Raw genomic sequence first — 17,101 nt, forward strand, 5'->3', positions numbered from 1 at the left:
ATATAAAGAGAGCAGCTCACGATCTAGGTCCTCGGGTACCAAAATGCCTGTGGACTATGTAAGTTGTAGGTCAATAAGCCCTGATTTAAAAGTGAAATTTTTGACAGTCTCAGTATGGTCCAAGAAGGTTCAAGATCACGCCTAAGGGTCTCCTAAGAACACCTTCCCAGTTTTGGCACAATCCGATGAGTTTTAGGTAGTGCAGACAACAAAACAGTTTCAAAAAATTCTACCTCTATCATGTTGAAAATGGACTCTTGACTACAACACCATTATCGGGGTATCAAATGATCTCCAGACCATCGCCATTGGATTCTGAATGTTTGAAAACCCTCGGGTACCAATTTTTGGTGCATTCGGACTCTTCTGGAGCAAGTTATGGCCACATTATCCAAATGGGTACATTGTATGCTATTATGGTGTACCCTTAATGAATCGGTTTTCATGAATGGAAATTGTGCATCACCAATTCGGGAGAAAACTTTCCATGGTCTTATCTCCCTCATCTCGAGTCAGATCGAGCCCAAATTTTGGGAGCATGTTCATCTCGTCGACCCGATCGATTTGATATGTGGCACGTACAATGACACAACCTGAGCCAAGAGAAATCGAAGAGAGAAATTCGACGAAAAGTTCCAAAAGTAGCAGGAAATTTCCAACAACATATCCTCTCGATCAAACGCCCGCATCACGACACTTGCACGACTGATCGACGCAATATCAGACCCGTTATGACCAAAAGGTCGAGAGCTTACTCCAAGTCAAACTTCGCGCATGATGAACGGTCGGATTCGTCAGAAATCAAAGATGAACAGTCTCAAATTCCTGGCACTGGAAACCAAACTCCGGCCAAAGTTTTCCAATTTGGAAAACAGTCGTCCGAGCATCAAATTGAGCCATTCATTTCATAAAATGATCGTGGCAACATGCTCATCACGCTACAACAAAGAAATCAGTGAAGAACACTAAGAAACAGGCTGAATACTGAATTTAAGAATGCATGTTTTCCCATATTTTTGTCGTGTCATGATCATGGCCCGAGAATTCGATCCATGGCTCGAAAAGGGTATAAAAACAATCATCTTACCAAGCCAATCAAGAAAAGAATAATCTTTTGACCGGATGAAGACCAGAAAGACCTCAAACGGATCCCGAAAGAACATGAAGATTGCATGGCCATTATAGGGACTGATTCGAAATTCACAGATTGTTGGTACAAGGGCAAAATCATCATTTTGCCCCCATTTTTCTAATTTTCTTTAATCCATTCTATTGTTAATTTTCATCAATTATGTTAGAATTTGGGCATCCACCCATGTCACGTGATGTGCTCATGTAAAGGACCCTTCTTTCATCAGTTAAAAATTCCCTTTTTGCTTGAGTTTTTTTGTTACGGCTTAGAGAGAGAAGATCTTGGTGGGTACTTTTAGGAATCACAGATAACTTTCTCTCTCCTCTTTTCTTTCTCTCTATTCTTTTGCTTTCTTCTTGCTCTCTCTTCTTTTTCTCTCCTTTTTCTCTCTCTTCTTTCTCTCTCTCCTTTCTTTCCTTTCCCTCTCTTCTTCTTTCCTTCTTCTCTCTCCTTCTTTCCTTTCTCTCTCTTCTTCCTTCCCTCTTCTTCTTTCCTTTCTTTTGCTTCTTCTTTCCCTTTCTATGTTCTCTCACTCTGTCTCTCTATCTTCACAGGGGCAATGATGTGGGCCTACCCTTTTTGATGGGCTTCGTTACGGTCTCTGTATTCTTTCTCTCTCTCCGCACTCAGGGGCAGCAACGTGGGCCTACCCTTTTTGGCGGGCATCGCTGCTGCCCCTGATTTCTCTTTTTCCTTTCTCTCTACTTTCTCTCTCTTTCTTCACAGACGGTAGCGAAGTCGTCGTCTGTGCACCCTTCTCTCCTTTCTCTCTCTTCATTTTCCTCTTTCTTTCTTCCCAGATGGTAGCAAGCCACCGTCTGTGTTCTCTCTCTCTCACAGACGACAGCAAGCCACCATCTGTGTTCTCTCTCTCTCTTTATTTCTTCATAGATGGCAGCAAGTCGCCGTCTGTGTTCTCACTCTTCTTTCTTCATAGACGATAGCAAATCGTCGTTTGTGTTCTCTCTCTCCTCTTTCTTCACAGATGGCAGCAAGACGTCGTCTGTGTTCTGTCTCTCTTCTTTCTTCACAAACTGTAATGAGCTGTCGTCTGTGTTCTCTCTCTCTTTCTTTCTTCTCTCTTTACACAGACGAAAGTTAAACCGTCGTCTGTATCTTTCATTTCTTTTCTCTTTCTCCTTTTTCTCCTTCTCTCTTCTCTTTTAAGGTTAAAAGTTCTTTTTATTATCTTTTTATTTGAAGGATATGGGTGAAAAACAAACCAGCCTTCTCTCTCTTTATTTTTTCTTTGTTCATTCGTATTCTGAAGGATTAGTTGGAAGACATACTAGCCCTTCGTTCCTCTTTCTTAAAAATATTTCTCTTTACTCCCTCTCTGAAGGACTAGTTGAAAGACATACTAGCACTTCATTTTCCTTCTCTTTACTTTCTCTGTGAAGGCTTAGTTGAAAGGCATACTAGTATTTCATTTCTCTTTAAGAATCTTTCTCTTTACTCTCTTTCTGAAGGACTAGTTGAAAGACATAGTGGCCCTTTGTCTCTCTTTTGTATCCCTACTTTATTCTCTCTTTCTGAAGAATCAGTGAAAGCCAAACTAATCTTCTTTCCTATATTCTACTCTTTTCTTTGACTCTCTTTCTTTGCCTCTCCCTCATTTTCTTCATTTCACCCCATTTCGCTTTCACTTTTCATTAAGAAATAATGTCACAGATCTCTTGTTAAGAAGATGATGGAAGGTTGTCCAATCGACATGGGTTCAATAACATCATTTCCCCACTTTTCCTTTCGAATGTACACGCTTGTGTGCATTCACCCTGTACTTATCCTAATGTGTGTGTATGTTTGCAAGGAAAAAGAAATAAGCCAAGGGAGACGATTCCGAACCAGCCACAGGCCAGGAGGATTCCACGTGATCTAAGAGGGCACCCATGCGAGTTAGCTCAGGCGTGTCACGGACCCACGTGAGGTAAGTCCCGACTCACGACTCAATTCCTCTCTCACCGGTTGGTATTTCTGCCCGCGTCTGCTTTATGTGGTTCACGAGATAGCGGTCTCAGGTCCCGAGTCCATCACGAACCCTGAGCCATGCCACCAGGTCATCCCGACCTGAAGGGCGAGATCGAGGTATCTAACTACCCTTCCTCTATCAAGTCTTTGACTCGTTTGCACCAAAACCAAAACCAAAACCAAGTTCCCTACCGCATTTTCAAGTATAAACAGTCTGGCGCCCATCATAGGGCCCGTCAAGATTTCCTTATACCCTAGCCATTGAAGTGACCCTATGGACTATGTTCCAAAGGACCAACCCGGAGTTCATCCCGGCTCCCTTTGAGTTGTTCTTTTGCTTTGTTGGAGCCCGAAATAGACAAAAGACACTGGAAATAGATTTTGAGATAATTTGAAGAATTTTTGCACCAAAATTACATGTCAAGATAAAATTTAGAAGTGCGCCTTAATTAGATAGTTTAAAATTGCAATCTTATAGAGACCATACCCTTTACCAAATGTAAACTAAAACACCTCTCGTTCAAGAACAAGTGGTCTCTCCCCAAACTCACACTAAGGTCCTTCGCCATCAATCTCGGAAATAGTTAGCACAAAATACCAGCAAGAACGGTTTTATTCTTCAATCCAAATAGATATCAAGATTAGCATACATAAAGCATTATTCAAACTAGAAAGCAAATGATACAGGCAGCGACATAAATAAATTTGTAGACTCTCTGCCAGCCATGGCTAAGCAGAGAGAGAGAAGGCTAGACCAGGAAGTGATGATAAAAACCACAGCTGATACAATCTTGAGCTACAGTGCTCAACATATCTCACAACAAAACCAAAAGCCAAATCATAAAAAAACAGTGAAAAAGAGGAGAAGAAAAAAGATGCACGCGGAAGTCAAAGGTGATTGGATCAATCAAGTTTGCTAGAGGCGACGTTGACGACAAATCTGTACCGCACATCATTCTTCTCAAGCCTCTCCATAGCTGTGTTGACGTAATCCATCTTTACAATTTCAATCATGGAGCTCAACCCCTTCTCGGCACAAAATTTCAACATCTCTTCAGTCTCTTCGATGCTTCCTATGAAAGTTCCAACAATTGACTTCCTACCTGGAACCGTGGCAAGGTCAAAATAGAAAAAGTGTTATTTACATGATGCGAAATATTTTTTGAAACTTTGGATTTGTTGAGACAAAATCTAAAAAGATGGTGTATAGAGATATTTTCCCTTAATTGATTGACAATGGTGTGTATGAGAGAGAGAGAGAGGCAAATACTGACCCAGCATGAGGACGGGGGTTACGAATTGAAGGGGCGCAGGAATGACTCCCATGACGATGAGCTTGCCACCGACCTTGAGTAACGAAAGGTATGGCTCAAGGGGATGCACCGCTGGGACTGTGTCAAGAATGTAGTCCAAGCTCTCAGCGGCCCCCTGCATTTGCTCAGCATTTGTGCTGACCACATAAGCATCGGCCCCTAAGTGCTGCACAGCTTCCTCCCTCTTCTTGTCAGAGGAGCTGATCACCGTGACATGGTGACCCATGGCCTTTGCAATCTGAACCCCCATATGGCCTACACCACCAAGCCCTAAAATCCCACCCTTCAAGCCCTTTTCCGTGAGCCCGTTGTGCTTCAATGGACTATACACTGTCACTCCAGCACATAGTAAGGGTGCAGCTTGTTCCAACGCTAGACCGGGTGGTATGGGCATAACAAACCTGTCCAAAGCATAGTTAGCACATAAGTTTATAATAATAATTAAGGAAAAACAAAAAAAGGGGGAAGAAAACAATGGATTTAAGTGTTTAAGTTACCCTCCACAACCCCATACTAGCAAGCTTAAAGGCCAAACATCCAAGGGTAAACAATGGGAATATTGAATAAGGATTAGTTTTTTTGTAGAGAGTAGGTAAAAGAAAAATCTGACCATCCCAAAGCCAAAAAGTCCTTTGTTGTGAACTTTTATTTACTTGAGGTGACAGCCACCCATTAATTTTTCTCTTATTATTATGATCATTTTTATTTTATTTTATTTTATTTTTGTGTGATCATAATATATTATTGATTTAGTTATGATTATAGAATATAATATAAACTATCATATTTATTAATTTAAACTATCTTGCAGTACATATTATTCTATATAACACTTGGTAACAATAATGAGAACATCTCTCTCTCTCTCTATATATATATATATATATATATATATATATATATATATATATATATATATATATTCAATTTTTTATTAGTGTGAACCATAGCCAATGCCTCGTATGAGCATGATTCCTTTTTCTTTTTTTTGCTGGTTGGTGGCATTCTATGCATTAAACACCGGTACCTAGGAGTATTTCTTTCATTCATTTTCTTTTAGGCCTTTTTATCTTTTGAAAGTGATACGAGGTTTTTAATGCCGAAAAAATGACATGCGAAGAAATTCGGGGACGTGTTCCGATGTCATTAATGACATTATGATCTTGCGGTGTAACTCTTTGCCGTCTTTTGTGGCCTTATTTGATTTGGACAATGATGTGGATAAGGAAGTGCCTAAGATGGTCCCATTTTTCATCTCAATCATCAAATCAATCACTATAAATGTATGTTATATACAACTTTTACCATAAAAGTCAAATAACTATCATTTAGAGTTTGTCTACAAGGTTGCAGGTTCACCCTCCCAAGTGCCCTTTCTAATTTAAAAAGACCTACTAAACCATTTGGGTTAGTGTGGTTTCCATAAGGTTTCAACCTTAATCTATTTAAGGCGCACCTTCAAATTTTATCATGATATATAATTTTGATATAAAATATTCTTAAGATTATCTCAAAATCTATTTTCAAATCTAATTATAAAATTTTAAACTTCAAAAATGATTAAAATGAAATAGATCTATAAACATATGAAAATCTTAAAAGATCATGAAAAAAATATTGATGACAATATTATAGTTCATGAAAAAAATATTGATGACAATATTGCTTATTTTGATGAAATTATTGAATGGTGAAGTTGGCATACAGATGCATCCGTAGGTGTAGAGGTAAGGTGCACCTTCAAATTTTATCATGGTATATAATTTTAATGTAAAATATTCTTAAGATTATCTCAAAATCTATTTTTATATCTAATTATAAAATTTTAAATTTAAAAAATGGTTAAAATCAAGTAGATCTATAAACATATCAAAATCTTGAAAATGGACGGTATAGATAATATATTGTAAAATGCACTATTTCTGAGACTTAAAATCTTTTTATTTTTCATAATCGTGCATCTCGATGTCGAGATGATCAAACAAAGGGCTACCGTTTCCGATGGATTTTTGAGGTTCAACTGTAGTTCTACATTTTAAGGTTGCAACCTTATATAAACTTTTCCCTTATATAAATATATAATATAAACTCGGAGTCTTCATTTATTTTATTTTATTTTCCAGTTAACTTGAAAAGACCACCTAAGTCATTTGTGTTATATGATATGTTTTATGTGATAGTTAATATAGATTGTATATTATTATATTGTTTAGCTTTGCTATAAAGTGGTCACAATTACTACTAGCCATTAGATGTCAAATTAGATGGCTTGAGGTGCGTCGCAAAGTTCAAGATTTTTTTTTTGTTGTTTTTTTGGGCTTTAAGTCCAATCAATAATGCATTCACAACCATCCAATTTGAAATTTGACAAGCAATAGTGATTATAGCCTCCTCATATTTAAAATAAATGGTCTCTTCGTATATATTTCTTTATTAATCTATATGCATTTAGCTTTTGGAAAAATATCTTGACCAACATCATGCGGAAGAATCCACAATGAGTGGAAGGGTACATAATCACCCCTTCTAATAGTTGAGATATCACAAGGATATATCTAACTGCCGAAACTTACTCTCATATTTTCATTTTTATTTTTATTTAAATAAGATATTTATCTAAATTTTAGGGTGTTCGTAATTTTTATAAAAATAACTAAATAAAACTGAAAAAAAATATTTTAAATAAAAGTGACCAAAATATCTCTTAATTGCTTTTAATCAATATTTTTTATTCAAAATATTTTTTATTATTTTATTCAATTCTACTCATAAAAATTTACTTTTTTTTTATTTTTATTTTTATTTAAATAAGATATTTAGATAAATTTAAAAAAAAAAACAGATAAAAATTATTTTTAAAAAAAATTACCAAAATATCTCTGAATTTATTATGATCAATATGTCTTATTCAAAATATTTTTTATTATTTTATTCACTCCAAATCATAAATATGAAGCTAAACCCTAAATTTCACGTTAATATCATTTTCAAATGAAAATGAAAACAAATTCATTTGTAGCCCTTGGATGAGGCTTGTTCAATCTGAACTACCATTTAAGGACATAATACCAACCCTTTTTTGTTTTTTTTAATGGACACAATCCGGATAAGTGGGCCGGGAATCTACCTTTTTTCAACACCCCCGTGAGTTTATTACTCAACTTTGCCCGATCAACAAAAAGAAAGGAGAGTGTATACTACAAGATCGTTTCCTTTTGAATTTTGATAAGGACAAGGTTTTTATGAGTCCATGTAAAAATGAGTCCCCTCTTAAATATATATTTTTTTAGATAGATTTTTAGACCCAATTTTTAAGAACATATAACCTCTAACATCATCATGAATATGAAAAACTAAATCAATTTTAAAAATTAAAAATAAGAATTTTATAGATGGTTAGTTTTATCTGTTTTTAGATGTAACTCCCATTTGCATCCAGTTTTAAAATGGATGCTTTATACCTATGGGGACACAAATGCAAAAATGTGTCCCATGTAATATAAAACAATGTTCCTTTTAATAAAAGATAGTTATAGCCAATGGATACGGAACCCAACATGGCAATGCATTACCATTTTTAGTGATACGCTACCAACCACTCAATTTTATATTCAACAGTTGATGATTGCGACCTTATATTAAACTAAATAATCTTGTTGTATATACCTCCAAAAGACCTTTAACCCCAGTATTGTTCATGGGAAGGGACATAGTGACCGCCCAACATCATACTGACCAAACTAGGGCAAACCGACAACCTAAGGACGCCTTATACATTAAATTTTGGGGAGGGTTCATTAAATTTTGGCGAGGGTTCATATTATACTTCCAGGAGTACGTCGAAAAAGAAGATGGACGTATCATTTGAATGGTGATCAACACTTCTCTTACCACATTAGGTGCTAAACTACATGTTTTTCATTTGAATGGTGATAAACTATATTTTTCCCCTATTTTAGGTGGTCGTATATTATCCGACTCAATAGGTGACCAATTCAATTTCTTTGGGTTCTGTTTGGTTCCTTGGAAATGGGTCACTCAGAGAATGGTCAGACTCAGACTCGGTAGAAATTACCTACCGCTGCTAACTATTGAGCGTTTATGTCATTAGAATCAACAATCCAGACAAAGAACCGAGCAATTTCAAATTAATTTAATTTTTATAAATTATTTTTTATTTTTAAAATTTTTATTTTATTTTATTACACTGAAGAATGCTTGATCCAAATAATAATTGATGATCTCGATCTGTACGGTGGGTAGCAAATCCAATACTTGATTTTGGGTTTCAAAGACGGGTCACAAGGAAACCAAACTCCTTAGTTCCAAATGTCCAATAATATTGTGAGTTTCTTATTCTATTAACATTTTAGAATTCTTGATAGCTATACGCAGCAGCACAATCGTCAAAGGACACAAGCAATGGGTTGGGTGGCCTGGTCCAACCCGATTGGCTTGGCCCTAAAAACTTAAGGCATGTGCCACAAAATGCAGCTTGATGGGTAGCCACCACACCCCAAAGGGCATAAGTTGAGGCAAAGACATGGTCAGCCTTGCCCAACCCTTTTTTTTCAATATATTTTTCTTTAAACATTTAGTTTTCTTCCTTTTCTTCATTTAGGATGGCCCAGCCCGGCTGCCCTGGATGAAGCTTCTTTAGCCCTACCAAGCCTGTCCTGAGCTAACCCCCCCCACCCCCGTAGGGATTATGTTTCTTTGAGACATCTCATTCGGGAGGCATATGATGTTGCTGATGGTAATGTGAAGTGATTCCACCACGCAGCCCTAGAAATAAGTAGATTCCCCCCTCCGCATGCTATAGTTCCTATAATTATTAAAGCGCTTTTTCTCTTGATTTTCACACCTAAAACGTACTACCCCTTTTGTCGTATCAGGAAATATAATATATCGGCAAAGCCAAAACGATCAGTTTTGTCTCAAAAAGTCCCCGGAAAAAATCGGGGAGCAAAAAAAAAAACGAGATATGCTATAAACTCGTGAATAATTCGGAGTTCAAATCGGAGATTGTTTTAAAAAATTATGTTTTAAACAAGGGTGTAATTGGCATACGGATGCATCCGTAGCTATAAAAGTAAGGTGTACCTTCAAAATTTATCATGGTATATAATTTTGATGTAAAATGTTCGTAGGATTATCTCAAAATCTATTTTTATATCTAGTTATAAAATTTTAAATTTAAAAAATAATTAAAATCAAATAGGTATATAAATATATAAAAATTTTGAAAATAGACAGAAAATATAATATGTTGTAAAATGCATTAATTTTTAAACTTAAAATCTTTTTGTTTTTCATGGTCATACGGCTAGATGTGGAGATGAACAATCAAAAGGTTTTTCAATATTAAAACTACCTTTTCAACATATTTTTTGAGGTGCATCCGTAGTTCTACGTTATAAGGTTGCATCTATACATAAACTCTTTTTTTTTTAAACATAGAGTTGTAACTACGGTCGTACTTAGGACCGAAAAATCATTAGCCTCCTCTCTCTTATAGGTTCGACTTAGCTCCTCTCTCTCTCTCTAGAAAATGGAAAAGAGCCTCTCCTTCTCTCTCAGTCACAGCAGAAAAGAGGAAAGAAACGCTTACTTTTGGTTGACAACCATGGTGGAGGCAAATCCACCTTGGGTGGGTTTTCCATCAGCATAGACGTCGTTATAGCTCCACACTTTCTTGTTGCAATATTGCTCAATATTTCCCTTGCAGCAACCACACTCACCACACGAACCCACTATACATCCAACCCCAACCTTATCCCCGACCTTGAACCTCTCCACCTCTGAACCCACCTCTTCAACCTCCCCTGTCACCTCATGCCTGCATTTTTTCAATATCACAAAATCACCATGCGTATAGAACATACACTTTCTATTGAAAAGAATTACAGAAGATCCATGGATTCAAATTCTTCGAGTTTTTCGATCGATCTGTACCCGGGTACCATGGGGTAATTAGACATGCCCAGATCATTTTTAATCTGATGAAGGTCTGTATGGCATATCCCACAGTATATCACTCTCACCACCACATCTTGAGGCCCTGTTTTCCTGTCAATACCACAAATAAAGCAATTTTCAAAACAAATATTATAAACACACTGAGTGGGTTCTCCCTGTTTTTTTTTGTCCAGAGCACACATGATGCACTTTTCAAAACAAATATCATAAATACACTAAGTGGGTTCTTTTTTTTTTTTGGGTAAGTATGAGTGGGTTCTCTCTCTCTAACGAAAGGTGAAAAGCTCACAATTAGCCAACAGCCCTTTCCCCTTAGTCCTTCACAATTAGCCAAAGGCCCTTTCCCTTTAGTCCCCTACTTTGTCCCTGCTAGAATTGGGAGAGGTTTGGACAAGGTATCAACCTTAAAACACTTTAAAAATTTAATAAAAGATACATTTTGGGTCACCTTTTTTATAAGATTGAAAGTTCCATAAACAGATCTGACCTATAAATACTTGAAAATCTTAAAAATAGAAGGTCTAGATAATTTATCACAATAGATATTACTTTTATGATTTGAAACTCATTTCTCTTATACCCACACATATGAAGTCAAGATAACCGATTAGAGGATTTTTCAATGATAAAAAATATTTAATGGCTTTGTGAGGTACATCTTATTTCTACAATATAAGGTTGACACCTTACATAAAATTTCTAACTCATTCACTAGGTCTTTTAATTCATTTAGAGGCATACTAGAATGGACTTCCCAATGAAATACTTGCAACAAGGCTCCCTCCATAGGGTTTCTTAGAAAGAGGAAAACAATCTGAAATGCCACTGACAGGGAGTTTCATGCCCTCTTTCCCAAAGCAACCTTAGAAATGGGAAACCATTGCATTAATGCCCTTCATTTATTGTTTTCTACTGCCTAAATCAAAGATCACACATTTTATGGGGATGGGCGCTGATATTCTTGCTACTAGGAAGTGTGGATTGAATGAATGTTACCCTAAAAAAGGGAGAGATTAAAAGTAAATTTTTCATTTATCTCATGGTATACCCTAAAAATGAGAGAGAGAGAAGGGGGTTTGATGATACCGGACAGTATAAGAGTAGGGAGAGAGTATTCCTGTAGCATCCCTAGCTGCCCATCCATTGACTGTTCTCTCTGATTGAAAGCTGCCCATTTTTAGATGCTCTTCTTCTGCTTTTCCCTGAAGTTGGGGAGAGGGGCGAGAAGGTGCCCGTTTATAGGACTAATGGGGTGGACCTGGCGTGGGGAGTAGTTGCGATGTACATTTTTTATGGGAATAAAAAACCGAAACCTTGGATATTAAAATAGACTACAGTCTGGAGAGAGAGAGAAGGGAGATAAGAGAGGTCTAGAGAGAGAGGGAGTTGGTGGTTTAGGCCCAGCTGGTGCGGAGTGGTTGGTAGGGCAATTGCGTGACGCTTACATCGTGTTTACACTATACTGTACCATTAAATGGTGTGTGCTTTTTTGGTCCATGATTTTTTTATTTTGAAAAATTATAGAACACACACAAGGCCACACCTCTATGTAACTTATCCCTAATGTGATTCTTTCGGTCACTTTTTTTCCAAAATATTTTTTATGTAAATATCCCCATTAGAAAAAATTTATTTATTTTTATATGAAAATACCTTTTCGGTACACAAAAATCATTTTGGCCAGAGTTGACGTTGACTTTTGGACCCCAGTAGCACCTGACCAAAACTGAGTATTGTCGGACCACCCTTTATATAGTATCGAAATCCTGGAATCCAGTAACATCTACTGCAAGACCACCCTTTGTAACTGCTAGATCGCACTTTACATAGTGTCGGTGCCTATTGCCAGATCGCACTTTACACAGTGTCGGAGCCTACTACCAGGCCACACTTTACACAGTGCTGGAGCCCTACTGCCCGACCGCACTTTACACAGTACCGGAGCCCTACTACCGGACAGCACTTACACAGTGTTGGAGCCCCTATTTTAGTGGAATAGAGGGCAGAGAGTCATGGGTAAGGTAAAAGTGAAGGATGGTAGTTTAGCCATTTTTTGATTTTTTATTTGGTTGGGGGTTTGCATAAAATGTGTATTTTGGGGAAAAACGTGAGAGAAAAAATTAGGTTAGGGGTAAGTTGCATAGAAAGTGCAGTCTTGGAGTTTTTTTTGTAATTTTTCTTTTATTTTTGCTTTGCAATGGGAGAATCCAGCAGCTTTTCAAGGAAGTTGAGGAACCTCATTGTGAATTTCATTACAGATTGAACTTGGAGAGATTAAAAGCTTCATATAGGAATGTAATTTTGATTTATCCCATCGAGTTTTTGTAATTTTAATTGTTTTGGTGTATTGTAGGTCTCTCTCCTGTGTATGTATCAAGAAAGGATGGACCACGTTAAATCTTGTGTTCGGTGTTTGTTTTGGCTGGTTACTTTTGTTTCCCTTCGTTCACATTGCACACAAAAACACCAAGAATTTGATATTATGTTCCAAAAAGGGCACATGAGACTCTATCGTGTGTATCCGAGTTGTACCGAGAGGGCTCGTTCTTAGAGCCTAATAACTGGTATCAAAATCGGTTTTCCCTTGACGCTAAGACACCACACATCACTATTATACCACCAGTAATTATTAAACTGCTGGGGAAATGAGACTACCACTTGTAGGACGAGCAAGGACTAACCCTCATACAATTTAATCTTTAAGACCACTATAACTGAGTGATTAGCTTGGAACATACCATTTGTGAGTAACTGTGTACCGTCGGCATAAAGATCCTAGTAACACTTATGTGATACTTCTAGTTAGGTTACAATGTCAGTGAGTTCAAATTCCTAGTGAGTTTACGCAGTCGGGTGTGTTTAAAGCACTTATGAAATTGACCGCCAGTGAGTTTACACCACCAGTGAGGTTACACAGTCAATGACTCTATGTAGAATTTCTAATAAAATAAATAGAGACGAAAGAGAGATAAAATATCAACAAGACATATACGTGGTTCGGCAATTGTGCCTACGTCCACGGAGGGTAAACCAGCATCTCATTCATAGGGATTATTCTGGTTTACTAGAAATTTATAGAGTTACAATTCTTTCCTTTTAGGAAACAAATCTCATACAATTGTAATCCCACAAAATAGGAAACTCAATATAAGAAACTTAATACCTTGTAATATCTTGTAATATACAATATATGAAACTCAATATCTGGTTTCTATAATGGTGAACACTCCCCCTCAAGTTGGCGCGTAGATATCAATGGAGCACAACTTGGACAGTATCTGATGGAACTTTGTCTTTGCAATAGCTTTGGTAAAGGAGTAATAATAATTTTTTACTGAACCTTTTCTCTCACAAAATGTAAATCAACTTCTATGTGATTGGTTCTTTCATGAAAACCTGGATTGGAGACAATATGCATAGCTGCTTGATTATCACATAACATCTCTATTGGATTGATCGTTGAAACCTCATATCTTGAAGTAGGAATTTTAACCATATCAATTCACTTGTAGTTAAAGTCAAAACTCTATATTCGGCCTTTGCAATGGACCGAGCAACTACATTTTGTTTCTTTTGTTTCCTAATACTTAAGTTTCCTCCGACCAATGTGCAATAGCCAATAATAGACTTCCTGTCAATTGGACTACTTTCCTAGTCAGGATCAGAATAACCTACAATATTAGTGTGAACATTCGGTTTCAATCAAACACCTCTACCAGGTGACGACTTAAGATATCTTAGAATCTTATTGACAACCTCTATATGACATAATCTAGAAGGATGGATAAATTAGACTAACCGTATACATTGTATCTAGTCTTGTCACAGTCAAATAAATCAATCTGCCTATAATTCTCTAAACGCGGCCCACATCTTCAAGAGGGCTTTTCCCATTTGTTGAACTAAGCTCGCAATTAATACCAACAGGAATGTCAATGAGTTTGACTCCCAGTTTCACAATTTCTTTCAACATATTGAATACATATTTCTTTTGAGAAATGAAAAGTCCCTTTTTTTAATGTGCTACATTAAAGCCGAGAAAATACTTTAGTTGACCTAGATCATTGATGTCAAATTTCTTGTGAAGATATTTTTTAAGCTTCATGATGCTTTCTTTATCATTATCTGTAATGATAATATCGTCAACATAAATGAGTAAAAATGTTGTACCTGAAGTTACCATTTTTGTGAACATCAAAGAATCAACCAAAGTTCTAAAAAACCTTATGCTCATCAAGGCTGAGGTGAGTTTGGCATTATCATGCGCAACGTGATTGTTTAAGTCCATACAAAGTCTTCTTTAATTTGCATACAAGACATTTCTCATTTTCCTTATAATGGCCTGGATGAAGACTTATACAGACGTCTTCTTGAAGGTCATCATGTAAGAGAGAATTTTTAACATCCATTGATGTAGAGACACAATTAACTGTGATAGGAAAAAGAACATGAACAATATTTATCTTAGCAATTGGTGCAAAAGTGTCGTTATAGTCGACTCCATAAGTTTGGATAAATCATTTGGCTGTCAATCTGGCCTTATATCTATCAACATACCCATCACTATTATATTTAATTTTTACAACTCATCTACATCCAACTGCTTTATTCTCTTTAGGTAACTTAACAATGTTCCAAGTATGGTTCTTATCAAGTGCTTGAAGTTCCCATTTCATGGTCTTCCTCCACACAGGTTGAGAAATGCAATCTTGAAAATTAGTTGGATTAGAACTATTAGAGATCGAACTCAAAAAAGCAAAATAGCCAGGAGAGATTTTTTCATAAGAAATTTGATTTTGAATAAGATAAGAAACTGCAATGTAAGTATAAAAATCTTGAAGTCTAGAGAAAGGTTGAGAGATACGATAAGACCTGCGCAATGACGATTAGGTAGGGCCACAACGAAGTCTTCTTCTTCTATACCAGCTTGGTGAGTTTCAGAGGTATCTTCAACTTCGACTTGATCATCATGACTTGTTTCGGGTGTGTTGGATACATCTCTGGTGCTAATGACCTCTTAAACACTCCCCATGAGTCCTATTTTCCAAATCACTCTCCAATGTGTTATGAAAATATGACTCTATTTCAACAAATTGAATATCTTTGAAAATATACATTTTCTGGTTATGGGATTATAACATTTGCATCCCTTTTGAGTAGAGGAGTATCCAAGAAAGACATATCTACTGGAACGCTTATCAAGTTTATCTCGGTTGTGCTCAACCACATGAACATAACACTCGCATCCAATTACACACAAATAGGATAAATCAATTTTCTATTTTTTAAAACTTAAAGGGGAGATCTATCCTTTAGAATTTTACTTGGAAGTCTGTTAATCAGATATCAAGCAGTTAAAACAAGTACAGACCAATAAAATTTTGGAAAATGCATCGGAAACACAAAGACCTTATAATTTCCAAAAGACGTCTATTTTTCCTTTTAGCAACTCCATTCTGCTGAGATGTTTCAACACATGATATTTGGTGTATAATACCAAGATTATATAAATGCTCAGAAAAAGCTTTGTTCACATATTCTGTGTCATTATCCGTTCACAAAATTCTAATCTTGCCATTATATTGAGTGGAAATTAGTTTAAAAAAATATTTGAATACAAGAAAAACTTTTTTTAAAAAAAATTTAATAAGTATACCCAAGTAGTACGAGAGCAATCATCAATAAAAATAACAAAATATTTAAAGCCAACATAAGAATCATCTAAGGCTGGCCCCCACACATGTTCATTTGAAACATGTATGTATAGAAGACTGAAAATGAAGTCTTATTTATTTTAAAAATTTACAAACTTCACAAGAATGAAAATTTAAAGATAGAGACGACATTAAGATTTTCAAAATTTTATCTGAATGGTGTCCAAATCTCCAATGCCACAATTTATTAATATTAGTATTGCCTTGGATGGCAACCAAAGCCTTATCCTTCTGATTGAATAAATATAGCCCATGAGACAGGCTCCCTTCACTAATCTTCCTCCCCATAGTCCAGTCTTAGAAAGTCACAGAGTCGGAAGATAAAATAACATTGTAATTCATACTTTGAGGAATTTTATTAACATACATCAAGTTAGAGGAAAATGATGGTATAAAAAGAACTTCAGATTTTCGTGACTTGAAGAAGAAATTGGTCTTACCAACACCATAGATAGGAATCAAGTAACCATTAGTAATAGATACAAGGTTCATATTTTAATTATTTTTAAGGTTAGATAAACATTGCAAGTTACCAGTCATATGATTTGTAGCCCCTGAGTCTATTATCTAAGGAAAAGTGTCATAGGAAGACATGAGAGTATAGGGGTTGCATGTGTCTGAGAATAACGAAGAAGAATCATGTGTGGCGGAAGAACCATTATTGTTACTTGATTGTTGATAATGATCACACTTGCAGTGATGTGTTTGAGTGGTTGGAGTCAGAGTGGTAGATTTGTCTGTTGTCATATTACCACTATTTTGAGGCATTTTTGTTTCATAATTCTTATTATTACTAACCAAAAAATATTTCTCAATAATTTTTTAAGAGGTTTTGAAATCAAGATTCATGATTTTCTTTCGAAGGCCCGCCATGCTCTACCACCCTTTCCAGTTCCATGGGGTCTTAACAGCTCGTCAATACTATTATGGCATAATGAGCAATAACCATAAGGCTGGCCTTGTTCATAATGACCACACACTTCCCTTAGACTTTT

At 36.2% G+C, this 17,101-nt stretch overlaps 1 protein-coding gene across 2 annotated transcripts; it reads right to left on the reverse strand.

Annotated features, from left to right (window-relative positions):
- Positions 1 to 3,684: 3,684 nt before the first annotated feature.
- Positions 3,685 to 11,596, reverse strand: LOC18436972 (putative cinnamyl alcohol dehydrogenase). Of its 2 annotated transcripts, none has more exons than XM_006847192.4 (5): positions 11,479 to 11,596; positions 10,369 to 10,482; positions 10,025 to 10,252; positions 4,375 to 4,814; positions 3,685 to 4,203 (listed from the first exon to the last, which is right to left on the reverse strand). In XM_006847192.4, exons 1-5 carry the CDS (start codon positions 11,565 to 11,567, stop codon positions 4,004 to 4,006), a joined length of 1,071 nt encoding a protein of 356 aa, XP_006847255.1. In that variant the 5' UTR covers positions 11,568 to 11,596; the 3' UTR covers positions 3,685 to 4,003. The 2 variants fall into 2 exon arrangements, with proteins under 2 accessions (XP_006847255.1, XP_011624426.1); XM_011626124.3 differs by having other exon boundaries at positions 10,682 to 11,596.
- Positions 11,597 to 17,101: the final 5,505 nt, after the last annotated feature.

Source organism: Amborella trichopoda, chromosome 12 (assembly GCF_054954075.1).
Source record: "Amborella trichopoda isolate Santa Cruz 75 chromosome 12, AtrichopodaSantaCruz75HAP2 v2.0, whole genome shotgun sequence".
NCBI classification, from domain to species: domain Eukaryota; kingdom Viridiplantae; phylum Streptophyta; class Magnoliopsida; order Amborellales; family Amborellaceae; genus Amborella; species Amborella trichopoda.